Below are 27,381 nucleotides of genomic sequence, written 5' to 3'. Positions count from 1 at the left end.
AATTTTTTTTGAAAACGGTATTGAGCGGATATTTGAAATCCTCAAAGTGTAATTCACAATTTTTTGAATATAATATCTTGTATCAATATAATTGCATAAGATAATGTGGCACATATCAGAAAAAAATTGATCTTACCAAATTTTGTTAGAATACACATAAGAATATAAAAAGGAAACGTTGAGCTTTTTTTTTTAACAATAGAAAAGCTCAACCATGATTTGAATTATCTTTCTAATTTTATATTCTTAGTTTATAATTTGGCTTGATTGTTGTACTTAATTTTTATAATTTTGCATAAATTTAGTGTTCTACTTGAGTTACGTGTGCTGATGTGCATAATATTTATATAAATTTCAAAATGTACATAATTTTTATTTTTGAATATATTTAGACAAGTCAGTTTATGAGTATTTGGGATAAAGCAAAATTTATCTGGATTGAAATGGAAGTGTAACCGAGGAATTTGGTTTGACAATCCAATCCGATTCACCACATCACAGCCAGCAAGCTCAATAATGGCAGAAAGGAATCAAATCTGTTCAATTAATGCCAGAAAATGGCGAATTCTCAATCTCTTTCATTGATCCCACTCCTCTATTTCAGGTATGTATAATCACTTTCATCCTCATCACTTGTTCAACTATTATTTTCAATTCGAATTTTGATTTCAACTCATCGGCTCTTGAAGCTTCTCCGTTTCTACCTAATTAGAAACGTTCCGAATATGTGGAGTTAGTTCAATCTTTGGAGATCGTTTATTTATTTATTGGCAGTGTGGTTTATTTATCAATGGCTTATGTTGGATGATGATTCTGAAATTTGGGGATTAGCAGTTTGTATACTCGAAAAAAGGTTACATAAATACTGACTGTCCATAGTTTTGGAATATGTTACATCAAGAGGTTAGATAATATCGGTTTAAAGGTCTGAAAGTGAAGCTGTCACTGAAATTGTGAAAAAAATGTCTGCCCAAAAGCAAAACTAAGATTACTTGTATCCAGATAATCTCTATCCTAAAGCACTTTTTACAAGATTTGCCAAACCAAGCCAGACTTTCCAAGATATGTCATATTCCAAGCTTGTTGGTTGTTTTGAAGTTACTTCCAAGTTCTATTGTGTCTAAACTATGCTATATGCTTGTTTAATGTCATGCATGTGAGTTAAGTGTGTTTTCTTCTTACATCGATGCAGATGAGCTATGTATTCTCAAGAAATGAGCAAAATTTGATGAACTAAACTTGTTCTACAAATTGAAAGAGAGCAATCACAAGGAATGTCTGCTTATGGACATCAAATGGAGCGGGAATACTCTGCTCAAAGTATATTGGCTGGGGAGGGATCAGGTGTTAATCTTTGTCATTGTCATATTTTCTAATAGCCTGCCTAATGCAAATAGCAATGTGTTTATTAATCTAAGACCATTCATGTTATGGAATTTTATGAGCATGATGAGGCTTAGTAAATTCTTGTTGTAAAATATAGTACTATAGGATAAAGTTGAAGTTTTAGTTGTTACTTTGAAGTGTTTATTAGATTAAAGCTTCTCAGTAATACCTATATTTACCTAGTGACATCTTTAGTCTTTACATAAATGATCTTCTAATCAGTATACGACTGGGTTGTCACAGAAACAGGAAGCCATTACACCAGTGAGGCAGGAATTTACATGTCATCTTTTGCAGCTGCTGTTTTTGTTTCTGGACTTGTTACAGTTGGGATATCACTCTTCTCATTATTGGTAGCATTGACTGTGATGTTAAATTCGTGTGAACGTCAGAATTCTGGAGTTGTAGAGATGAACAGAAAAACACCCAGTTATGATTATTGCCGGAATTTGGCTCTTCATGCAGAGCTGAACAGCTTAAGTGAGGATATTTTTCCAGAAATTTGCCATGATATTAATGCACAGTATGTCAAGGAAGGTCAATACAAGAAAGATTTAAATATTGTAGTTACAATTGCTGAGGAGTTCTTTAGTAGCATTAGACCACAAGGTGATGGTCGCGATGTTGTATTAATGGATGCAGATGATTTCTTGACTTCAGAAACTATGTATGTTAATCAGTTTATGTACTGGTAATTCCTTCTAGCTCATTGTTCTGTTATAGTTTATTTAGTTAATGCAATCATAAGTTCCCATTTAGTTCTGCTTTCTGGATCTTTCTCAGTAGTCGCTGGCCACATTTTGGTTATCAGAATTAAATAAAAAATTTGTGTTTATTGGTTGTGATACTGCATAGATGCGATATTAACTTGTTCTAGTATTAAGGGGCACTATACAGGTGCTACAAGTAGAAATACAGCTTAGGTGAAATAAATAGCCAGATGTGTCATGCAGACTATTATTGCAGGATAAGAATTACTCAATTACTTTTCTCTTTGTGACACAGGATCAACAAAGATGTCTTGCATGACAGCAGTAGAGATGCAAAATATTGGAGACACTTTTTTGCCCTGAAGTTGTACCTTAAACTTCAAGCTGGGCAGTGGCCATTGATTTTGTTATCACGTAAACCTCAGAAACTGCGAAATGATACTGTGGAGTATCTTACGTCTGTGGGATGTCATGGTTGGTCATCACTCGTCATGAGGTAACTAAGTCTTAATTACATGCAAATAACTTGATATGTTTTGTAAATAAAGTAGTCATATGCATTAAGGACCACATGAACTAAGTTCAACTATAAAAACTTTGAAGAAATACTGTTTTTTTATCTCTTGAAGAAAATCAGTTTATTATGAAGAATCTTCGCAGATAGTACTAGTTCACAGCAAAAAAGAAGATGAAAACAACACCTAGCCCTCCATTCATTAGAATCAGATAATTTATCAGTGGTCCTATATCATATTCTACTAATTGATCTTTATTTCCAGCAAACATAGTGTGCCATCATCGTACACTTTATTGCACCTATGTCATTCAGAGTCCAGAGTGTTGTTAGCTGGTTTAACTAAGTTACATTAATTAGCTTTCTCTCTCTATATGTATAACTAGTTCTTAATGCATAACTAAATATCAAATCTCAACCATTAGATCAAACTATGGAAGGATAAGATTGGATGGATTTTGAAAACACAGTGTTCACTATAATGGTGTTTTGGTTCACTCCATATTTTCAAATCTGTGTTATGAACTAAACGCCTTTATAGTAAACAAAAACTCTCTTATAGTGAACTAAACCCTAAACCCTTCACTATAATGGCATTTTGGTTCACTCCGTGTTTTGGTCTCTAGTTATGCATTTAAGTGGTGGTCAAGAAAATCTGGGCACAAGCATATCCTATCAAAGCTAAAGCATGCATGTATGTCTAGTACATTGTGCTGTAAGATGATGAAAGGCCTCTGCTGGAATCAGAAGTAAACTATAGAACATCTGAATTAAGCAGTGTGTGAGAGAGCATGTAGTTCAGTTGCTGGATAACGTTGCTCATATGAAATTTATACCACGTAGGGCCAGATACTAAGTAGAAAGTTTTACAAGTGGTCAACTATTGCCATTATAGTATCATAAAACTAATTTTCTACAAACAGGGTGGTTAAACACAAGCATACATGACTGCTCTGCTCTGCCAATTTGATGCTTTATATTGCTGATATATTATTGCCTAGCATATCTGTGCTATTTTATGCGGAAAGAATTTATATGGCTGATCCTGAAATCTGTTTTGATTCCGGGCTAGCAGAAAGGATAATGAAATGCACATAGATTATGAAGAGTTTTTATCAAGAGAGCGGAGGAAGCTGCAAGAAGAGGGGTTCCGAGTGAAAGGTGTGATTAGCAGCCAGATGGATAGTCTTCGGGGCCCTTGTTTGGGAGATCGCATATTCAAACTTCCATATCCTATTTTGGGACATGGTGCCAAAGCTCATGCTGAAAATCAGAAGTAGGCAAAATAAATACCATTTCTTCATATCAATAGCGTATATACGTATATAATATTGTTCATATAATTCATTGAGGATACACAAATACTTATGTTGTTGAGCATTACTGCTATTTTTCACCTGTGAGGTATGCATCTGTTTTGAAGAGTGTTGCCAGAAATATCTTGTGCTTTGAATGAGCTGGAAGAGTGGTTCCAAGAACTATCATGTTTAATTGAAGCAATCAAATATTCGAGAAACAGTATAATCATGTCATGAAGGATTAAAGAATTACTATGTACAAGCAAGCTTCACCAAAGTTCAAGACCATTTCGAGAAACTAAATTAAAGGTGGAAAGAGTGAAACAATAGGTCGAGGCGTCGAGCTGCCATCCGATCAGCTGACTCATATTTTGCGAGATAATAATCTTGACTTTTTTTGCAACCCCACAACATATTAACCAACCCAATACATCAATTTATTAATAATAATTTATATCAATATGGTCCACCACTTTCTTAGCTCATTATCACTAATAACACTAATCATTATCCAAATCAATACCAATATAGTACTCTTTTCCACTCACAAATCACAATACACCAAAACTTTTAATTCAAACTTGTGATGCACTCATTAGGATTACTCGACATACTAATGACATAGTAGTAAGTACTATTAGTATTTATCAAAATTATTAAACAAAAACGTATGTGGTGTCCGTGGGGTGTAGCGCTTCTTTAATTCAAATTAGTTTCATAGAACAAATCAACATCGTTTTGGCATAAAGATAATTGACATTATTACATCTTACTTCATCAGTTCATTGCATACATATCACATTTTATACACAATAGAATATTTAGTTGCGTGACAATCGTGAATAATGCTATTATATTTAGTTGCAAAGTATGTTTATGTTGGAGAATAGATAAGAATTAGACTAAGTTAATGATTTTTTGATAATTGGCGGGGTACTAAACTATAAGAGTGATGGACTATTGATAATTCAATATTCCCATATCCCCTAAAAATAAGGACTTTAAGAATGACACGAGTTTTAATACGAAATCAATGAAATACGAGAGAAAAAAAAATTGATTGAACTAAAAATAAAGACTTCAGAATTGACACAAATTTTAATACTACAAAATTGATGAAATATTAGAGAGAATTAAAATTTGAAGTAGTAGAAATTATTAGTAGTAGTATAATGTATGGGGAAAAAAAATTCAGAAATAAAAATTAAATTAATTTTATGGAACAACTAAAATAGTAAAAAAAGACTACAGTATTTTTTCAAAGTGGGACTCTCGCTGCTCTTTTTAGGCTTTTAGTTAACAAAAGACAGCATATATTATATCCTATTCAAATGCATTTCCGGCGAAGATGGATATTTACTCTCCCTGTCTCTATTCACTATTCTTCATCATCCGATCTCGTGTTGCTGCATAAATAAATACAGATTCAACCTCTTATCCACCAATTTTACACTTTTCGTCTCTTTTTGAGGTATAATTATATGTAATTGCTTTCTTACATTCACTCCATTGTCATCTATTTCTTTTACTTCAACTTGTAGATTTATGACTGCTTGATTTTGGGGTTTTGGCAGTTAATTATTGGGATTGGCAAGTTGTGAGCTTGTGATCCCTCAGATCTATTGATTGAAAGAGCAATGTCTTTTATTGGAACACAGCAGAAATGCAAGGCGTGTGATAAGACTGTGTATCCAGTGGAATTGCTGTCTGCTGATGGAGTTAGTTATCATAAATCTTGCTTCAAATGCTCCCATTGCAAGGGAACCCTCAAGGTTGCAAATATCCCTTCTTTGCTGATTTGGTTGTGGAAGAAGTTGTACTATAAGAAGATCTACATCCATGCCATCCTTTTTCTATATTTAGATTTTTAATTGATGAGATATCTTGTTGGTTCATGATTGCTTGTTGAGTGGAGAATAATGTGGATATCTTTTGTTTTAATCCATTTATCATATTTGTATTTGGATTATCTGCTAACAAGTAGTCTCTTATAATGATGGGGTTAAGCCTCTTTTCTTGTTCATGAATATGTTTGTTGTATATTTGTATTGCCATATGGGAGTTCTATTGTGATTTCTTGAATTTGTTGTTTTCTGATTTATCAGTGTAAGTGGTTTGTTGTATGCTTGCATATAAACTACTGCATCTCATTATACCTAATTGTTTAATTGAATTGTTCCCATTGTTTTCAGTTGCAATGGAATGTGCAAGGCAATAGGCACATTTTCATTTAAAGTGTGCCCTTTGCTTTCTAATGAAATTTCTTAAAAGATAATAGTATGTGGTCCTTTTAAAAGGGATGAACCTTGTGTTCTTCTAAGGTCTCTTAATGTTCGTTAATCATGTATACTGATATCCGTGTATAAACCCCAGCTGAGCAGTTATTCGTCGATGGAGGGTGTTCTCTATTGCAAGCCCCACTATGAGCAACTTTTCAAGGAGACTGGCAGTTTCACCAAGAACTTTCAATCACGTAAGCCTTCAATTCCTCCGTATCTGTTAAAGATATTTGTTTTGATTTGTTTAATCAGTCCCATTGTAAATATCTGCAGCTGCAAAGTCAGCTGAGAAGTTAACAGCAGAGATGGTAAATTTCCTAAACATGGGCTTCAATCTTTTTTACTATGCTTTTAAGAACTGAAGAAGTGATCTGATGATGCTTTTTCCACTTTTTTCTGAAATTCCAGACAAGATCACCTAGCAAGGCTGCAGGCATGTTCTCTGGAACACAAGAGAAATGTGCAACGTGCGGCAAAACAGCTTACCCACTTGAGAAGGTATGGATACCGATTAAACATCTGTTACAGTGACATCTGAGGCAAAATCGAAGATGAAAAGTTTATATGTGGCTAAATCTTTTACTTCTATTCTAGTTCACATTTGAGGCCCTGAGATATTCTTGTTGCATCTGTATTCAACTCTTTTTTTATAATACAATACGTTCATTTCACCGATTCTTACAGGTGACCGTGGAAAGCCTGAGTTATCACAAGTCATGTTTCAAGTGTTCTCATGGTGGATGCTCTCTAACTCCGTCAAACTATGCTGCCCTAGACGGCATCCTATACTGCAAACCCCATTTTTCACAGCTCTTCAAAGAAAAAGGGAGCTATAACCATTTGATCAAGTCTGCATCAATGAAACACCCGACTGTTGCGGTTCCTGACTCTTGAACACAAGGCACGTTCAGTTTTTTTACTACTCTGGAATGAGCTTGCCTTTGTGGGTGTGTTTTTCGACATATTTCTGTTTGATTTCGAGTCCTGCAAACGTGGAGGTAACTATCACCACAACTGAGTGTAATGCATTCATTGCTGGTGCTGTCGACACAATTGAGGGGAACTTTATATTTCCCATCACTGTTCTTAATGCCATGCAACATGTTTAAGTTTCATACACAATGGCTTCATTTTCTTCTCTGTTGAGAGTTTGTTTGCAACTTGCAAGGTTTGATTTGGATCAAGATATTGTTTAATACAGTTTATGCTGTGGTTTATAACTTTTCAATCAGTGATATATAAATTGAATTTTCTATGAAAAACAACTTTGGTGTGATCAGTTTGGAAATTTAACCTGAAATATTTGCTCTAGAAAACTGTTCGTGTGTATTCAAACGTTGGGTATACTCATGTTAATTAAATTCAAAATTTCTTTAATTAGTGTGACTTATTTATAACCAAAGTTTATTAATTATAGTAATTAACAGGAATATAATTTGATTAGTTGGCGTAATGGATCTCAGACCATCTCCAATGATACACTAAAATCTATAATAAGATTTTATAATAAGGCAGACAATTAACTCCAATGGTACTCCAAAATAAAATACCAATATTTAAGTTTACACTAAGATAAAATATTTTTTTTTTCAAATTTTGTGAGTAAAATATGCATAATATAGAAAATATTTTTTTAAGTTTGAGTTAAAAGTAAATGGTTAAGATAACATAATACTCCCTTCGTCCTGCTACAAATGAGGCGCTTCAAATCGGACATTTTTTGCAAAAATGATACTCCCTCCGTCCCATTAAATATACAACATTTGGGAATCGGCACATATTTTTATTTAGTGTTGTTTTATGAGTTAATGAAGAGAGATGAAAAAATAGAGATAGAGATGTTTCCATTTTTAGAAACGTTTCATTTTAATGGGACAAACTAAAAAGGAAAACGTTTCATTTCTAATGAGACAGAGGGAGTAATAAATAGTTAGAGTAGATATAAAGTAATGTAATTAAGATAATAATATATATACGACTCTCTTCTATATTATTATCTCTATTAATTTACTTTCTCTCCACTTTAACTATTTATTATCATCTTAGCAAAACAACGGCCAAAAAGAAATTGCCTTTGGACAAAAGGAGTATTTGATACTCTCTCTGTCCCACAAGAATATGCACTTTCTAATTTTAGAAACTCTTCTATCTTTCATAAGATGAGACCCTTTTGTCACTAACCATGCTTTAATTACTTTCTTCTCTCTATCTCTTTATTATTTTATCAATTTTGCATTAAAACTCGTGCCAAACTCAAAGTGAATAATCTTTGGAGACAGAGAGAGTATGACATATAAATTAAAATGAGTTTGAATTTAGTATAAATAGTGTGAAAAAGCTCTTTCACTTCTTTTCGGAAGTAGACCGACCACATGCTATGCACAGCCCTAAACTACTCTATACTTTATCAGTCTAATTATTGCCCATGTGAAATAACTTTTCAAATTTTAACTTTGAATAATAACAATAATGAATGCTCGTTTAATTGTTTCTTCCCTTTCTAAAATGCCAGATTAGCGATTTTAATATTGTTCTCGTTTAACCGCCGATGTGAAATCGGAATCCGCAGCAGGCAGTTAAAATAACAGTCACAGAGCAGTATAGCTCAAGGTCACAAAAATAGGAAAATAAAGTAGAATTGCCAATTGAGTCATTGAGGCAAAGGCACGGTACACGAACAAAACTGGCTAATAATCTTTTCATATATCACTTGATGAAGGATGGCCGAATTGATAATCTCTGTGTGTATATTGTTAATTGACATTGTAAAAAATTATAATCACAGGCTATGTAAATGGATCCAATCTTTCCCAAAAAGAATAAGGTAAAAGTAAGCTTACTTTGAGTTGCCAAAATTGGGAAGTAAGACATTTGAGTCACTTATTCGAACTTCTACTCCACCACTCAGATTGCTGGTATGTGTCAAACCCTCTCGCCCCCTACCATCCTTGGCTATTTGGGCAAAAATACGTGTTCCCGTGGCCAAGCTCTGTCAAATTACTTTGTTGATGGTCGTACATTCGCCTTCATTTGCTACGCTTCTTGGCTTCACTATAGAGGACAACACCAAGGACAGTAAGGGAGTATCCAAGCATCCCTGTTATAGAGACGGGGTTCTTAAAGATTAATATGGAAACTACAACTGCTACGGCCCCTTTTGCATTTCCGAGCACCTGATATTCATCATGGAAACAACTGGTCAGTTTTAGCTGGAGGGTCTGCGAACAATTATTTCACATTCACATAGCCATGCTATTGTGCATAATATCATGATTCTCCAACATAAGATAATTTGGATCCATTTTAGCACAATCAGAAAATTGATAGCTTCCAAAACAAAATCGAGTAGAGCAAAACTATGATAGTGGTATGTGAAATGGAAGAGATATTAAGCAAGGGTATCACAAGATGGAATGATATGAGGACGCCTTACTCAGAAAATACAGACTTCATTTACTTGAAACCACTGAACTGCTCTCCATATGTCAGTATAATCGTGAAGTAACTTAAGAATGACACACACTCACTGACTAATATGAACCAGGATTATGTATTCCCAACACCAGTGTCAAAAGTTTAAAACTTTCATCAAACATAATATCAGTAGTTAACCCTGAAAAGCTTTTTGGATTGGATGCAATAATTTAGCAACCAAATGATCTACATATAGGTAAAAACTTTGCCATTCACATTTTAAGAAAAATGAGAGAAAAAACTTTGCTACTTTTCACCAAAAATTTAAAATTATTAAAAACTGATAACAAGAATACAATGCAATAGTAACAGTTCAGTGAAAGGGTACCATGAAACAGGAAGCAAAAAATACCTGAAGAGTTAGAGCACTAGTGTGTTTTGTGACCAGAAAGTTGGTCAAATTTACAAAATATGCCAGCGCAGAGTTGAATAACAGCAACCAAATAATTTTGATGTCTTCTTTACCTAAGGCTATTGTAATACCAACAACGTTTTCCTCCATAAAAAGTGTAGCCGGAAGTAGTAACACAACAGCTATAGGAGCCATGTACAGTAGCAGGTTCATGGAATTCAATTTTTCCCTTCAATGAAAAAAGAAAAAAAACTTCAGAATCCACATAAACGGTGCGATCTCTTCAGAGATAAAAACAAACACGAGGAAGCTTACCCTTCAGAGGAAAGCAAAATTCCTTGAACTACTGATTTCAGTGCCCTTGCAGCTGTAGCTCCGATACACATGAGAAAACCAAACAAATGGAAACTCGGTTCACCCTAACAGAAACAAATCGAACCAAAATCAGATAATACACGATTTACTAATCAGAAGTGTTTGATTTCAATTTTCACAAGATTACATTATTAGAAGTTACTAGAACTAACACAAGAGCGCCCATTCAAATTGCATTTAAACCGCTTCTTTTTAACAGATAAACCCCACAAAACTCATTTTCCATTATATGAATCCAACAATTAACGATATCACCAATACAAAATCAAAATTGCAAGCAAAGAAATGAAACAATAAAAAGGAGAAAGGCGATGATATGATACCCCACTGGCGACGATGACTCCCGTGACCACAGGAATCAAAGTGACGTAAGTCAACCAGGCCTCCCTCTTGAAAGTCATGATGTAGGCGAAGACGGCGGTGAAGAAGGGGGTGGTGGCGCCGATAGCCTGATTGAAGCTGACGGGCAAGTACTTGAGGGAAATGTTGCCGCTAACAACGGAGGTGCAGAAAATGAAGCTGAGAGCAGAGATCTTCATGAACTGAACCCTAGATCTTATGGTCTGCATCGGCACAACCTTCATCCACGCAATGGCGATGTAGCTGAGCAGCGCGCAGGCCGTCATGTGGCACATGGTGAGGAAAATCGGGTACCGAAAGCCGTAATTGCTCAACAGATACTTGTTGAGCAGCAAAACCCCAATGTTGGAGGAGTACCACGACGTGACCAGCCCGATCGTGAAGAATCGGCCCGAGGATTTCATAACGGGGGATTGGGATTGAGATTGGATTAGTCGTTAATTTAAGAATTGATTTGGCGTTGATTTTTGAATTGATTGGATCAATTAGGGTTGAAAAGGGGTTGATTGCATTTGCTGAATTCAGCGGGATCTAAATTGACAGAAAAGTCAGAAAAAGATCCTAATTTGAGACTATGGTGTAGGGATTGAGAGGCATTGCGATGCAAAGGAGTCAGCGTCAACGAGAGAATGTGTGCTCACTGCTCACTGTAAGAGCTATGACGAAGAATTGTTTGCAGAGACACAGAGAGAATAGGTTTGAAATTAAGATCGATTATAAATTGATATTCGATTTGTGTATAAATTGTGTTAAAAATTTTCCATTTTGTTGTGAAGTTGACTTTTATTTTGTTTTTATAAAAAGTTAGTGACGGAGTTAGATTTTAATAAAGAGTAAACTGCATCAAACACCCGTTGTTACGTCAGTGACCTCTAATAAAAAAAATTAGTACTAGAGGGGTCTAATAAAACATATAATCACAAACGAGGTTTTTTCGGACGATAACACCCTCAGACCCTTAAAGGGCATTCTTGTCAAATTACCTACAATGATAACGTTGTGCTGCAGCATGTACTGTGTGACTGTCACGTCAACAAATGATGTGACTTAAAAATGTTCTTTTCTCCGTATTCCATGGCTAAAAATGTTCTTTACTCTCTATTCTACTTATTTCGCAATCTTGGAGCTTGAGGATGATTCAATTAATTTTTCTTTTTATTTTATTTGATTTAAATCAATGGTAAAGTTGTATTGGAAGTTTGCCGAGGAGGGGAAAACAAGAGCTTCAAAGCTATGGAGGATTTAGCTCTGGTCTAGAAGCTAGGGGAAAACAACCGATATGTATGCATTTAGTCGGAAAAAAAAACTGGTTGCATACCCTAAGAGTATTCCCGTATCGCCTACTTCCCGTGTAGCTGCTACCACTCATACCACGTCCAGGAAAGATAAATGAATAAGAGCTGCCACCAACCTAATATTCATATGGAGCGCTACATGAAAAAATTATACATTCGACACTTCACAATAATACATGATGAAAAGGAAAAAAAAAAATCACATAATTAAGCTCGACACTTCAAAACATAAACCACTTTCATCATAAAGACCTGCACAGAGAACAACATAAACAACACGGAGAAGAATTTGAAAAGGCCGTGCATGCAAAGAGGGCCACCCCGTCTGCTACAAAGTACGAAATTATTTGTTCTTTCTCTAGCATCTCTAGTACTCAAAACTGTATTTGCGAGCATGGCAGAAGAGTATAAATTGTAACCCTCCAATCTTGAACTCCTGCATCATTATAAAGCATGAAACATATTTAAGAGTTAGAAAACCAATCAGGTTTTATTTTCAAGTCTTGCTTTTCTTCGGCTATATGTTGTTGTGCAACATTACCACTCACTAAACCACTAATCCATTAACTATGGAAATTAAATAACCAACTAACACTTAATCGCATATTTTATATATTTGTAATTCATTTAATATCTATTTTAAATGGCCATTTCCATAAATACCCCTAAAATTCCTCTTATTTCTCTAAACACCCCCAAAACTCCCCTTTTATATATTGTATAGATCATTATACAAATGAGAGGAAGACAATTTGAAAGCCTTGTAAATAGTACTCCCTCCATTCCGGATAATTCGTCTCACTTTGATCGAACACGAGTTTTAAAAATGTAATGAAAAATGAGTTGAAAATGTTAATGAAATGTGGGTTCAGTGGCGGAGCCACGCTGAGGCTTGGGGGGGCCTTGGGCCACTCAGCCATTTTGAATTTGCCTATATATAATATATGTATAAAGCTATAACCAAGGATATTTCTAGCTGAATTTGCCTATATATAATATATGTATAGAGCTATAACCAAGGATATTTCTAGCTCAGTTGCCTCTCTGTTTGGTCTAGCATCTAAATGCTCCCATGTTCGAAACTCCTTAGGCGTAGATTTTGATATTTTTATTTATTGCTTTTATATTTCTCTTTTATATATCCTATTATGTTATTATATTATATATTTATATGTATTCTCTTTCATTTCGAAATTTAAAATCACACATATATAAGAATAAAATATTATTCTCTAACCTCATAAATATATAAAATAACATATGGTATCATTATTAGTTTGAAACTTTAATCTATAAATCTCTATAAATAAAAATTATTCTATTGTCCCATAAATATGTAATTACTGCTATAATACTAGCATCGTTAATTATTATTTATAAGTTTTGTTGATTTTCTCACAATTGGTAATTTTATGTGAATTTCACACACTAATATTTATTATCTTTACAATTTAAGAAAATAAATTAATTCACATTGACTTTGTCCATGTGATTATAGGTTCCATTGTCCATGTTTTATTTATTTTCACTATATATAATTATATATGTTCTTCTCCACGATCCCTCTTATTGCTTATGCGGTTATGCCTCATTGGTTTTGGACAATATATACTAAGAATATTGAACAATTATCAATAAAAAATTTGGACCTCCCACTGATAAATTCCTGGCTCTGCCACTGTGTGAATTCTACTTTTATATATTAGTTTTATAATAAAATGTGAGTAAAAATAAGTTAGTGGAATATGCGATCTACTACCAAAAATGATAAAAAGTTAAATGAGACAAACTATGTGGGACGGACCGAAATAAAAAAAATGAGACAAATTATCTGGAACGAAGGGAGTAACAAATATAGATTCTCTATCAGTTGCTTAATTTTTCATATTTTGTAAGATCAGAATCTGATTATTTGTTCCATGGTACAATATTATATCCTTTATTTTATTTTTAAAAAGCAGCTTTTAAAATAGCAAAATTTTTAATTTATAATTGATAAAGTGATAGAGATAGAAACAAAAAATAGTTGAAATGTTGTTAGTGAAAAATGGATTAATTATACTCATAAAAAGAAAAACATTTTCCAAAATAAAAAACTTTAATGAACAAACCAAAATGAAAACCTTTGCTAATTTTAAAAGACGGAAGGTATTACAGTAATATATTTGTTTTACGATAAAATTTTACTCCATTTATATTGCGATAACATAATATAGTCCCTCCGTCCTAGGAAAAATGACCTATTTATAGGACAATGTGAGATTTTATGCATTTTTATTTTAAAGAGTTTAGGTTGAGATCAAAAAAAGGGTTGTTTGGTTTGTAAAGGGAGTAGGAAAGATGAATTGAGAAACAAAGAGAAAAGACTATTAGATGTTTTAAAATAGGAGAGAGAAAGAGAAAAAGGTAGTAACTGAATATTTTAATTATTTCCTAAATAGGTAAGGAGTCATTTCTGAAGAAAAAAATAAAGTGGATCATCTTCAATAGAACATGGAAGTAATAGTTCTTTCTTTTGCTCTTATGGAAATTATGTTATTATGGATGCATAATAATTTTGTCATGAGTGCGTCAAGGTGGATTCTAACCTAAAACCTTTGATCTCATGCATTCCACCCTACCACTTACACAACACAAGCTTGTTTCTTTCTAACTAGGACCCGAGGTCACTCAAGAAGTAGGCGTTGAGCCTCAAAGTCAAATCCATGTGCTCAAATAATTACTCCATCCGTCCATCAATAGTTGGCTTACTTTAAATGAGTATAAATTTTAAGAAATATAACGAATATTGAATGAGAAAAGATAGTCAAAGGCGTCATACTTTTATATTAGTTTTAGGGTAAATTGCCTCTAAACTCATGAACTTTCACAAAAGTCTGGAATTTACCGTGAACTTTAAAAGTTGCGTGAAAAATCACGAACTTTGTCGGGTTGTGCAAATTTCCTGAATGACCCGACCCTGAAATTTTCCGGCATAAACTTATCTTATGTGGCAGCCGGAACACAAAACATCGTTTTGTGTTATGCTAAAAAAAATTTGTTAAAAAAACTCAGCTTTCTATCCGAACTAAATCACGCTAATCTCTCCCTTTGGTGGAAAAAAAATTAAAATTTATATCCGAGAGAAAATCGCCATCCGAACTACTCCCTCCGTCCCTGAAAATTTGTCACCTATTTCCTTTTTCGTCCGTCCATAAAAAATTGTCACCTTTCACTTTTACCATTTTTGGTAGTGGACCTAATATTCCACTAACTCATTCCCACTCACATTTTATTATAAAACTAATATATAATAGTAGAACCCACATGCCACTAACTTTTTCAACCCATTTTCTATTACATTTCTTAAAACCCGTGCCGGGTCAAATGGTGACAAATTATGAGGGACGGAGGGAGTAAATCAAACATCACCATCCAGACAATCATCGACAAAAACGAGGTTAAATTTCTTGAAAGTCAGATTCGATTTTGGGTTGTTTTCGAATTGCATTGATTCGATTTAGGGTTTATTTCAAATTGCATTGACTTTTATGGAAATCGATTTAGGGTTCTATTTCGAATTGTGGGTTCAAATCGATATAGGACTCTATTCGAATTGTGAGCTCAAATCGATTTAGGGTTCTATTTAATTTGTCACCTGACTGAAATCGATGTAAGGTTCTATTCGATTTTTATGTTTATTCTTGTTCTTGCATTTATTTAGGGGGAAATTTTCAAAAAAAATTTTGCTGTGAAATTTTTAGTTCTATCTATAAAGTTGCTATAAGTTTGATAAGTTGCTCTGAATCATTTTAGTTCTGTGCTGGTTAAGCTTGTACTGTACGATAGGCACTTGAAAATGAAACAATAGTCATTTAGTTTAGGAGCAACTATACCAATAGTCTGTATTTTTTTCAATAATTTTTCAGGCTAAAGCTGAAACATTAGATGATGGAAGCATATGTATAAGATGTAATCTGAAATGAAAGTAGTTAGCTGATCTTAGCTAAGCACGTACTGTCTGATTTATTGAGCTTGAGAATCATTTTTTCTGTCTCTTGTTTGTGTTTTGTGTTTATCAATTGTGCGTGTGTAGGATGTCCACATCGTCATGTAAAATGAGCCATGGGAGTTGGCCAAGGCCAGAAGTCGTGGTTTGTAATCATGGAATTGAAGCTCAAGTTGTAACATCGAAGACGAATGCAAATCCTGGACGATGTTTCTATTGGTGCTATATTTGGAAGGAGGACGACTGCAAGTTCTTCCGCTGAATTGATCCATCTTTGTCACCGAATCAAGAGAACTATATGCAAAAATTGAAGGTGGAGAAGGACAACATGCAAAAAGCATTGCAAGCGAGAGTTGATATGCATGATATGCTAACAGAGAAAGTCCGTTCCAAAGAGGTTGAATTGGAATCACTCCAAATCGTGGCTGAAAATTTGCATCGACAGAACCGGAACTTGAAGTATGCTATTTTGCGTTTATGTGTTGTGATCTGGCTTCTTATCTAGACTATAATAGTCCAGATTATGCAATAGTCTAATGTATGTCACCTATGTCTAGGATTTTACATTGAAGTTCTAATGTATCCTCAACTTTATCTTCGTTGTAGACTTTATGAAATTTTCAATGCAGATGCAGTGTTAACTCAATTCTTTTATCCTTCTTGTTCATGTGTTCTTTATTAATTCACTGCTCAACAAATTAGATTTATCTTTGTCTAAACTGTATAATCTAATGGTGTTGTAAGAAATATGAATATCTATGGGAACATTATTTGAAATTAAAATTTTGAAATCATATTCCTTTTGTTACTACATTTTCAGTTATATATTTCAAAACAAACCAAATGGTTCAGGTACATGAATCATACCCATTGGCAGCTGATTTATTTCTCCTTCGACCGCATTCTCATGGTTATTTTCTACATGCCTATCAGATGACTTGTGTAAATCATGGAACAAGAACACCGGCATAGTCTGATTTTCCATTGGGTATAAATATTTTGAAAGTGGTAGACATTGTAATACAGAATTTGATACAAATCTACCAACGAAAACTTGCCACTATCAATAGGCCATCAAAATGCTCTATAGCCAAAAATAAATCCTACCGACCCCTGCAAACTTCAGATAACGAAAAAAAGGTGTAAGTGATTATTTTCAAAACAATCTCAAGAACACAAAACATTGAGATCATTAAAAAGGGAACAGAGACTCCGTAAGGATCCCAAATGGAGTTTGTAGAGGCAATGCACAAGCAATAGCAGAATTGCATAAGAAAATTAATAGCTGAGCGAATTCGACTGCAATTCACACAGACAAGTGCACTAAAGAACATCTATTAGAAGAAAAATGTCAAAAAAAAAATAAAAAAAAAATACATAAAGTGCCCAATTAGAAAGGTCCCACTTAAGAGTGGGAGTTAGGGAGTATAAATTCGACACTTTGTACTCGCTGAGTTACTACTTTACTTCTCTAGCTCAAGTTTCAATTTCAAGGTCGTTTTGAAAATGCCGTTCAGTCTCTACGATTTAGGTTTAAAATTCGAGTTCGTCCCACGCCCAAAGATCACCGAGAGGTTAGAGGAGAAGGTGTACACCAGTGTTGAGGAGCTGGAGTTCCATCTCCGCCATGAGGGGAAGGCGCCGCCAACTTCGACGGGAGGGTTGGACGTGAAGGTGGGGTTTCTGACTGAAATAGCCGATAAGGCTATTTCACTTCTCGGCGAGCGTGCGTCTTAGGACGTTGCAACCTCATTTGCGCCCGCGTTGCGGCGAAGGCCAAGAAGGCCTTGGCCGATGTGCTTGCGAGCGCCGCCGAGAGGGACGACGGCGACATCCTCCCTCACGCCAGCGGGCTCCTGGAGGAGTTTGCGGATCTGAAGTCGAAGTCCGGCGATGTGGTGGGAGAGCTTGAGAGGGAGCGACAAGAGCTTCGTCGTTACAGAGGGAACGACAAGAGCTTCATCGCCTCTGTTTTTATCATACTACCTTTTGCTGATCACTAATAATAGTAATTCCAACTCATTCACCCAAGTTCAGATCTTGCACTAGAATGTTAATGAACCAAGTCCAACAAACCTCGTTCTCAAATTCAACTATTGCCCAAGCTATAAGATACATTTGATTATTCCCATCAGTTCCCACTGTAGATAACAAAATGCCACCTAGGTAAGTCTTCAAGAAAGCCCCATCTAGTCCAATCACCCTCCTACACCCTTCCTTGAACCTCTTCGCAACCCACTAATCCAATGTACATTGCCTTGAACACAACACCTACTTCCACATGTAGCTCAAACCTACCTCTTTGTCAGCTCTACTCAACTCAAGTACATAGCTCCTCAACTTGGCATAATGATCTTCCACAGATCCCCTCAACAGATCAATAGCTTTTTGTCTTGAATGGTATAGCTTCCACCTTGTAGCATCAACAACATAACTCTGCATCAAATGCCTACCTAAATCTTTACAACTCATATTTGGTTTAAGCTTAAAGACATAAAGTATTTTCTAGCAATCCAATTTGATGTAGCAATTTTATTCCTCATAGCCCTAGGACAAGTGTGAACCCCTTCCTGATTTTTTATTAAAAATATACTACTTGTCCTCACTCGACTCCCAGATTTCATTCTGATGCACTTTTTATTAGCACTAAATAAAGCTGCAAGTATACAGAGTATATATAGTATAGCTAAAGGTTAGTACCGGATATCGAACACGGGGAAGACGAACACAAAGTGTCTATCCTCTACTAAGACTCAATACTATCTGGAAAAACAAGTGGGTTTTGAAAACTTTTGGAAAACTAAAAACAATATGAAGCATAGACCAACTAAAAGCGAATAAAACACGGAGAAAGACGATAGAGATAAGGGAATCCCAGGGATGTGTGTTCACAGTTATGGTTATACAAAATTCCAACAACAATACCCTAGCACAATTATTACTTTGATAGAACGAGTCACCTAGCTTATGCTAATGCGATACAAACGTTGATTACAAGATTAGGGTTGTCAATCCTAACACGTAACTCCAAAAAGCTCCTAAGACCCTTGAAAAGTCCTCACTCTCAATTAACAGTGCCATTTTAAGGGAAGCTAACTGTAGCGTCTACTAAGTGAATCTAACTCGCTAGAACTCTGTCACAGTTATGAAGCAAGTTATATTAAATCATACACAATTGTGTCACTCAATCATGCAACATCAAAATTACTTAGGGAAGAAACAAAGTAAAAACAAAACGGATATTAAATAGAAAAAGGAGTTTGTATAACCAAAGTCGTTACTAACACATCCCTAGAATCCTATGAGTTTAGTTACACATAAATGAATAAGCTAAAAACATAGATTGAAGGGAAGACAATTTGAACATAAAACTAAAGCAAATAAAACCCGTAGGTTGAATCCTTGTCGTTCTTGATGTTCTTGAAATCCTTCTCCAACTCCTTGCACCAATGAAGTACTCTAGGTCTTGATCTCTATGAAGTATTTTGCAAGTAGAAGTTCTCTATTTTTGATGAAGCTTGAGGTCTTATTTATAGGTGAAAGCCATTCCTTGTTGTAGAAGGAAAAGATCTCCAAAATATGGTAAATCTGGGCGCAAATCTAGGGCTTCTCGAATTCGCCGCCTTTCTCCGGCGGGCCGCCGCACCTTGGCCGGCGGTCGCCGCGTTGGAGTCCAGAGAGTCTGTTCCCTCGGCAGCGGACCGCCGCACGTCTTCCGGCGGTCGCCGGACGAGACTTCTCTTCCAAGCACATTTTTCCGAGGTGGACCGCTGCATTGATCTGCCCGCCGGGCGCCGGCGGTCGCCGCACACATCCGCGGCTGTCGCCGTCTAACTCCAGATTTCCAAACTTGGTGTTTTGGCTCCCTTTTTCGGCTCGATTATGCACATTTCTCACAAAACACGTCAAAATACCAAAATAGACAAAATATGCAAATAATGGACATGTAGAGTGACTTTGACATTAAAAATGGACCAAATAATGGCCTTAAAACAGTGCAAAATCCGAGCGTATCTCATTCATTCACAAGGACTCCGACAACCTGCTTTAAGTTCCAGCTTAGTTGCTCTTTTAAAATGAATTTGCCATCCATTCAACACTGCATTATCTGTTAATGCGTCTCTAGCCTGGTGTTCATCAATAAATCCCATACCAGCACAAAATGTAAGAAGCTTATGATCACACTTTGGATCATACATCACTTTAGCATGTTGTTGTCTAGATCGTCTCCCTTCATCTTCAAAGTCAGTGGTGTCATAATAAATATCATCCTCTTCAGAATTTTCATATTCAGACACATACTCACTCTTTTGTCCTCCATTGACTATCCCCTAGAACATCTCATAAGTTATTACAAATGGCTTCTTTCTCTCTTTCATCTTCCTTCTGTATTCCTCATACTCTTCATCCTCAGACACTAGTTCATCGGCTTCTATTTCATCATCGGTCTCCTCATCACTTGATGGTATATAACTGCCATCACATGAACTTTCATACTCACCTTCCCCAAAAACCTCATTAGCTGATCCAACTCCCTCAATAGACTTAACCACCCTCTGACTATCTTGCTTCTCAGTAGACTTAACCACCCTCTCACTGCCACTTCTACCAAAAGATATAGCAACATTCTTACTAACATTTTCAACAACCCTCTTATCCACTGATTGAACCACATTTTTCTCCATATGTTTTCAATCACACTCTTACCCTTGCTCATAGAAGTGGAATTTCTAATTTTTGTGGCAGACTCAAAGTTGCTCTTTTCAACCACACTCTTGCTATTATTCACACTTTCAACCTTTCTCACCACCTTCTCTTCCACATGTTCACTACCCATGCCTTTAGTAGACTTCCTCCCATCAACAACATAGATACTACACATTCTGTTAAAACTATCTCTTAGAGTAGCAGATACCATCTCCATCACTTCCTTATCACTTTTTATATCCACGTGGGTTGCTGACATAGGATTCACAAAGGTGAGTCTAACCCATATGTCAATTCCTATTTTATTTAATTCCTCAACTAAGTCAAAATACCCAAATCGGTCTGGGTCTAGATCACTTGTCTGTGCCATTCCACCACCAATATATTTCTGAAACTTTCCATTTGGAATGAAATGTCCTCCATGTTGAATATAGAGGCCAAAAACGTCGTCCCTGATGCACTTTTTATTAGCACTAAATAAACCTGCAAGTATACAGAGTATATATAGTATAGCTAAAGGTTAGTACCGGATATCGAACACGGGGAAGACGAACACAAAGTGTCTATCCTCTACTAAGACTCAAATACTATCTAGAAAAACAATTGGGTTTTGAAAACTTTTGAAAAACTGAAAAACAATAAGAGCATAGATCAACTAAAAGCAGATAAATCAAGAGGAAGACAATAGAGATAAGGGAATCCCAGGGATGTGTGTTCACAGTTATGGTTATACAAAATTCCAACTACAATACCCTAGCACAGTTTATACTTTGAAAGGACGAGTCACCTAGCTTATGCTCATGCGATACTGATACGCTCGGATTTTGCACGATTTTAAGGCCATTATTTGGCCCGTTTTTAAGGTCAAAGTTGCATTACATGTCTATTTTTTGCATATTTTATCTATTTTGGTATTTTGACATATTTGGTGAGAAATGTGCATATTTGAGCCAAAAAATGTAGTAAAAACGCGAAGTAGGGAATCTGGAGCTTCTCCGGCGACCGCCGGGAAGTGCGTGGCGACCGCCACAAGGAGTCAGAAGCTACTGGACTGCGCGCGGCGACCGCCGGCCAAGGTGCGGCGGCCCGCCACAGAAACGCGGCGCGCGACAGCTGTCTTCAAACTCAATATTCCGGCGATCCTGAAGTCCGATCGGAGCTTTCTACACACCATTATCTTCGTCTTGAAAAGGGCTTCAATATGGTTCAAGAATCAAATCAATCGGAGTTCTATGCAGAGAGTTATGGCCGTTCTACCAAAGTCGCGCAAAGCTGTCAGCTGCAGTCTATGCGGGAATTTGAAAAAGGAAAGAAGATCTTACCTTGTGAAGCCAAATCTTTTCCTTCTACTATGGGGAACGAAAATTACATATTTTCTAATGCTTGGAGGACACTTGTTTCCAAATTTAAATCCTTCTAAAGCCAATATATACCCATAACCTCATTCATAGAATTTCAACCCTTCCTTAGCCCCCAAAAGGGGAGCTTTCATAGCTCCTCCTCCAACCCTAATCTTTCATCATCTTTTTGCCAATTACTTCCATAGCATAAATTTGAGAGTTCTTCATTGTGCAAGGGGTTGGAGAAAGAAGCAAGAACATCAAGAACGACAAGGATTCAACCTACGGGTTTTATTTGCTTTAGTTTTATGTTCCAATTGTTTTCACTCCATTCTATGTTTTTAGCTTATTCAATTATGTCTAACTAAATTCATAGGATTCTTTGGATGTGTTTGTAACTTTTATTGGTTTATACAATTCCTTTTTCTATTTAAGATCCGTTTTGTTTTTACTTTGTTTCTTCCCAAAGTAGTTTTGATGCTGCATGATTGAGTGACACAATCGTGTATGATTTAATATAACTTGCTTCATAACTGTGACAGAGTTCTAGCGAGTTAGATTCACTTAGTAGACACTACAGTTAGTTTCCCTTAAAACGGCACTGTTAATTGAGAGTGAGGACTTTTCAAGGGTCTTAGGAGCTTTTAGGAGTTACGTGTTAGGATTGACAACCCTAATCTTGTAATCAACATTTGTATCGCATGAGCATAAGCTAGGTGACTCGTTCTATCAAAGTAATAACTGTGCTAGGGTATTGTAGTTTGGAATTTATATAACCATAACTGTGAACGCACATCCATGGAATTCTCTTATCTCTCATATTTTATCTTTGTGATTTAATTGCATTTAGTTGTTTGATTGCTTTTAATTGTTTTTACTTTCAAAAACCCAAAACTTCTCTTGTTTCTCTAGATAGTATTTGACGCTTAGTACATAATAGCCAGTTGCAACTATATTCCCCGTGTTCGATATCCGGTACTGACCTTTAGTTATACTAGATCTACTCTGTATACTTGCAGGTTTATTTAGTGCTAATAAAAAGTGCATCAAGTTTTTGGCGCCGTTGCCGGGGAATATTTTTGCTTTAAGCTGATATTGTAGAAAGGTTGATTATACTAATTTAGAGTGTAATATTATTTAATTTTATTTTTCTTTTGATTTTTTTTGATGTACTTGAGGAGAGCAAGGAGCGCAACAATGGATGCGTTTCAATATTGGAGACAGCCGACATGGGCATACACCACCGATGATGAATCCGAGCAAAGGTGCCGTTGACTTGAATTCATAGTACAAGAACTTGAAAGGCATAGAGAGGAGAGTTTACAACAAGGAATTAGAATGGAAAACACGATGAAGTCCATGGAAAAGAAATGCAAAGAGATCAATGAAGGACTTGAAAACATTAGCAAGAAGATGACTGTGGCGATACTTCCATATTTTGAAGAAAAAGCAATCATTGAAGAAGAAAAGGAGGAACAGCCCCGCACCAATTGGGAGGAACGGTTAGAAATTTGCATCATCGAGGTACAAGAAAATAGGAAGGTGACCAATCAGAGGTTGATGAATTTGGAAAGAAACACCGACCTTTTAGAGCAAGGATTCGCAAGTCTTGTCGCACAAGTGGGGGAATTGGAATACAATGTGGGGAATCTGGCCACTGCAATAGGGAGTAAAGAAAAAGAGAAGGAACAAACTGACCCCTCGCCCGCCGTTGATCATCCTCAGCGGCCCGCTACACATCTTCACAGCGGTCCGCCGGGAACTTCACAGCCATCCGAGGCCGATTCGGACATAGATGCAGAGCAGCCGCCGGCGGCCGCTGCACCACTTTGCGGCGGTCTACCGCCTGAAAGTCAGTCCCCAGAGTCGCAGGTTCCTAACGCTGACACCATAACCATGCCTTCCCATGAGGTTGAAGAAGATGAGACAAATAAAACTGTGGTTAATTCTTTCAAACCCTCTCTCTCTATAATGTTAATTCCTTTTATTGCTGACAAAGCTGATTTTGCTGAAGATTCACAATTAAGTCATGCATGGAGGAAACGTTGGAGCAAAACCGAGAAATCCAAGTTCAAGCTAAGAAGTTGTTCGAAATATCTGAGGTACGATTTGTGTGGGTTCAATCTTTTGTGTCCATTGTCACATTATGTGTTTGCACAATCTTCTGCTGCAGCACTTGATAAGCTCCGTAGAGCATGGGTGAGGTATAAAGTCCAATGTTGATAGCTTTCTTGTTTTTAGTAGTTTCTAGTTTTATTTTTATTTTCGCTTTGTTTTAAAATTTTTGTTTTATTTTATTATTTTTCATTAAAAAAAAAAAATTTTCTTTAAGTTTATTTTCGTTTTTCTCTAAACAAAAAAAATAAAAATAATAAAATAAAAATTCTGGAGCAGGGTTGGCGGTCGCTGCGCTAGTTGCGGCGGCCGACCGAAAGAAGAACAGTAAGGACAGACCATCCACGGCGGTCCGCTGAACTGCAGTCAGCGACCGCCGCAGCGTGTTAGACGCGAGATTCTCACATAAGGTATGTTTCTTCTTTCCTTCTTTTATTCTTGTTCTTTCTAACCCTAGCATCCACTTTCTCCCCTCTCTTTAAATTCTATTTCTCCACATTATTCACTCACCCACACTCCAAATTCACATCACTCAATTATGTTCTTTGGATTCTACCGAATTGTTCTTGTGCTCAATTGTCAACCAACGCAAGCTACGTTCTTCTTATAAGTCCTGAGCTTTGATCTTAAATACTTTCATTAGATGACTTTGTTGTTGGTATATATTTTGGTAGTTTACCATGGAGTTTGATGGGGGATGATATACTTTTGATACTTTGTTGGTGAATTTGTGAGTTGGATTTATTGGAATTGATTATTGTTGGGTGTGCTTGAATTAACTTCTTCATGTGGATGAAATTTGAATTCCCCGTTGATTTGATTGTTGATACGCATAGTTCATGTTCATAGCATTGTGAGGCTATTTTATCTTGCATGACTCTTGTATATTCTTGAGCTTATATTGTTTTCCATGATCTTGGTCTATTGTGGAAAACTCTTGCAAATTTGTGGGGGATAGAGATCTTGATGGGGGATGATTTTTGAATCAAGGTGAATTACTTGGTCTTGCATGTGATTATCTTACACCTTAATTTGGTTCAAGTTTGGGGGATTGCCAAATACTATGTGTTGTATCCTACTATAATTTTTTTATTCTATGCTCACATTGTGAATCTGTAGGTACAAAGGCATCCCAAAGAAATTCCCACGATGGGGGATAACATGAGCTTCAAAGAACGTCAAGCTAAAGACGAAAAATAAGCGCTTGTTGGGAGGCAACCCAACCATTTATTTCCAGTTTTTGAGTATCTTTTGGTTTTTGTTTCGTTTTCTGCTTTGAAAATTTTTCGCAGGTTCTGACTCTTACTGGCGACCGCCACAAGCGTTGCGGCGGTCCGCCACCTACTCGCTGGAAGTTTCTGTTGACGTGCGGCGACCGCCGGACAGGCCGCGGCGGCCCGCCACCTGGGCACAGTATCCAGCGCGATTTTTCGAATTTTTTGAATTTTCGTCCCGTTAAGCCTCTACGCAAAATATTTCAAGGCGTGTTTTCTTTTTAGTAGTTCACTCACGTCCCTACCGACTCTACAAACTTATGTTACACTTTGTTGTAAATAAGTTTGGGGGGATGAAGTGGTGGACCGTGAGTTTAGGTTTTTGTTTTAAAGTTTTTTTTGCTTTTGTTTTTCAAAACCCCGTAGGAGAATCTTATTGTTTAAAATGTTTTCTTGAATTCATGTCGTGAACTTAACATGAAGAACTTAGAAACACGCATGCTTAGGGACACACTTTAGATCGAGTTGCCAATGATATTACATTTCATCTATGTTTAGGTATGACTTAACGTTTTGATTTGATGGTTTGGTAAAAAGGTGCATAATTAGTGAATTGCTTGTTCGCCTTGAATCATGCTTATACCTTGTGAGGATTTGAGCCAAAAATTTATTCTTGTGTGATTTATCTGCATTCATGTTTATGTTTCTAGAACTTGCTCCTAGTCTTGCCTAAGTTTACATAGTGTTTAAGTTGATTTAGGAGGATGATTGACCATCTTTTCTTAGCCTACTTTTGTCCAAAATATTTACCTTCTCAAAATTTCTTTTTCCCTTTGGAGCCAATTTTGAGCCTTTAAGCCTATTCTTTGGAAGCCAAAATAATGGGGACAATTCCTTGGGTTAGTTAGTTTTTGCTATCTTATTTTGTAAAGGAATTGGAGAGATAAGGAGGAAAGTATAAAAAGTAGTGTGCTTAATATAAAGAAAGTACAAGTTGTGAAATTGAGAAAAATTCCAAATGTGTGCTTGATTTTAGAAAAGAAAAGAATGGTTGTGTAAGAAAGAAAAAGAAGAAAAAAAAGAGAAAAGAAAAAGTGTGAAAGGTTGTGAAAAGAAAAAAAAAATCGAAGGATTGGAAAGTGAGTTGAAGGAGATAAATGAAGTGTTAAAAGTACCTTGGGTTTAGAAAAGTGGAGTTATCTTTACTCTACTTGGGATATTTTTATTTTTAGCCAAATATTCCTCACCTACCAAATAGCCTACATTACAACCAAAGATAAAGACCTTTCGGAGTTTTGAAGCTTAATCACATTTAGTAGATGAGGAAGTAGACTTTGAGCAAGCCTATGGTAAACTTTGCATGATACATGATTTGAATGCTTATATACACATTACCTTTATACACTTTGAGAGTGAGAGAACACTTCCCATCTTCAGAAGTTTGCCACATGTGAGGGCTTGAATTCAAGGTGTTCCACGGGTTAGTAATGAAAGTGCACTAATAAGCCTTGCTTGATTTGATTGCGTTAATACATGTTTAAACTATTTTTCCATCTTTTGAGGCAATTATGACGTCTAGTCCTTATGCATTCCGTGCGTCTATTTTGTGTCTTTATTGTTTTGTTTGAGGACAAACAAAAATGTAAGTTTGGGGGAGTTGATACGCTCGGATTTTGCACGATTTTAAGGCCATTATTTGGCCCTTTTTAAGGTCAAAGTTGCATTACATGTCCATTTTTTGCATATTTTATCTATTTTGGTATTTTGACATGTTTTGTGAGAAATGTGCATATTTGAGCCAAAAAAGGGAGTACAAACGCGAAGTAGGGAATTTGGAGCTTCTCCGGCGACCGTTGCAACACTTCCGGCGACCGCCGGCACTTAGCGGAGACAAAGACACGCCCGGCGACCGCCGGGAAGTGAGTGGCGACCGCCACAAGGAGTCAGAAGCTACTGGACTGCGCGCGGCGACCG

At 36.2% G+C, this 27,381-nt stretch overlaps 3 protein-coding genes across 8 annotated transcripts; 2 read left to right on the top strand and 1 right to left on the bottom strand.

Annotated features, from left to right (window-relative positions):
• Positions 1–414: 414 nt before the first annotated feature.
• On the top strand, positions 415–4,066 carry LOC125219570 (HAD superfamily, subfamily IIIB acid phosphatase). 6 transcript variants are annotated; one of them, XM_048121585.2, is made up of 5 exons: positions 415–604; positions 1,193–1,344; positions 1,630–2,053; positions 2,392–2,592; positions 3,686–4,066. In XM_048121585.2, exons 2-5 carry the CDS (start codon positions 1,275–1,277, stop codon positions 3,888–3,890), a joined length of 900 nt encoding a protein of 299 aa, XP_047977542.1. In that variant the 5' UTR covers positions 415–604; positions 1,193–1,274; the 3' UTR covers positions 3,891–4,066. The 6 variants fall into 6 exon arrangements, with proteins under 6 accessions (XP_047977542.1, XP_047977539.1, XP_047977540.1 ...); XM_048121582.2 differs by having other exon boundaries at positions 416–604; positions 1,630–2,077; XM_048121583.2 differs by lacking the exon at positions 415–604 and adding an exon at positions 618–732 and having other exon boundaries at positions 1,630–2,077.
• Positions 4,067–5,220: 1,154 nt separating this feature from the next.
• LOC125219572 (LIM domain-containing protein WLIM2b-like) lies at positions 5,221–7,415 on the top strand. Its single transcript, XM_048121588.2, has 6 exons — positions 5,221–5,379; positions 5,483–5,680; positions 6,282–6,381; positions 6,461–6,495; positions 6,596–6,685; positions 6,872–7,415. Exons 2-6 carry the CDS (start codon positions 5,546–5,548, stop codon positions 7,079–7,081), a joined length of 570 nt encoding a protein of 189 aa, XP_047977545.1. The 5' UTR covers positions 5,221–5,379; positions 5,483–5,545; the 3' UTR covers positions 7,082–7,415.
• A 1,442-nt stretch (positions 7,416–8,857) lies between these two features.
• LOC125219571 (putative sugar phosphate/phosphate translocator At3g11320) lies at positions 8,858–11,469 on the bottom strand. Its single transcript, XM_048121587.2, has 4 exons — positions 10,712–11,469; positions 10,329–10,432; positions 10,014–10,242; positions 8,858–9,360 (listed from the first exon to the last, which is right to left on the bottom strand). The coding sequence occupies exons 1-4, from the start codon at positions 11,150–11,152 to the stop codon at positions 9,214–9,216; spliced, it is 921 nt and encodes a 306-aa protein (XP_047977544.1). The 5' UTR covers positions 11,153–11,469; the 3' UTR covers positions 8,858–9,213.
• Between the last annotated feature and the right edge of the window lie 15,912 nt (positions 11,470–27,381).

This window comes from Salvia hispanica, chromosome 1 (assembly GCF_029641045.1).
Source record: "Salvia hispanica isolate PSC_SH4W2 chromosome 1, Shi_PSC_v1, whole genome shotgun sequence".
NCBI lineage: Eukaryota > Viridiplantae > Streptophyta > Magnoliopsida > Lamiales > Lamiaceae > Salvia > Salvia hispanica.
Note: the sequence above shows the minus strand (reverse complement) of the source record. Positions and strands in the feature narration are given on the sequence as shown.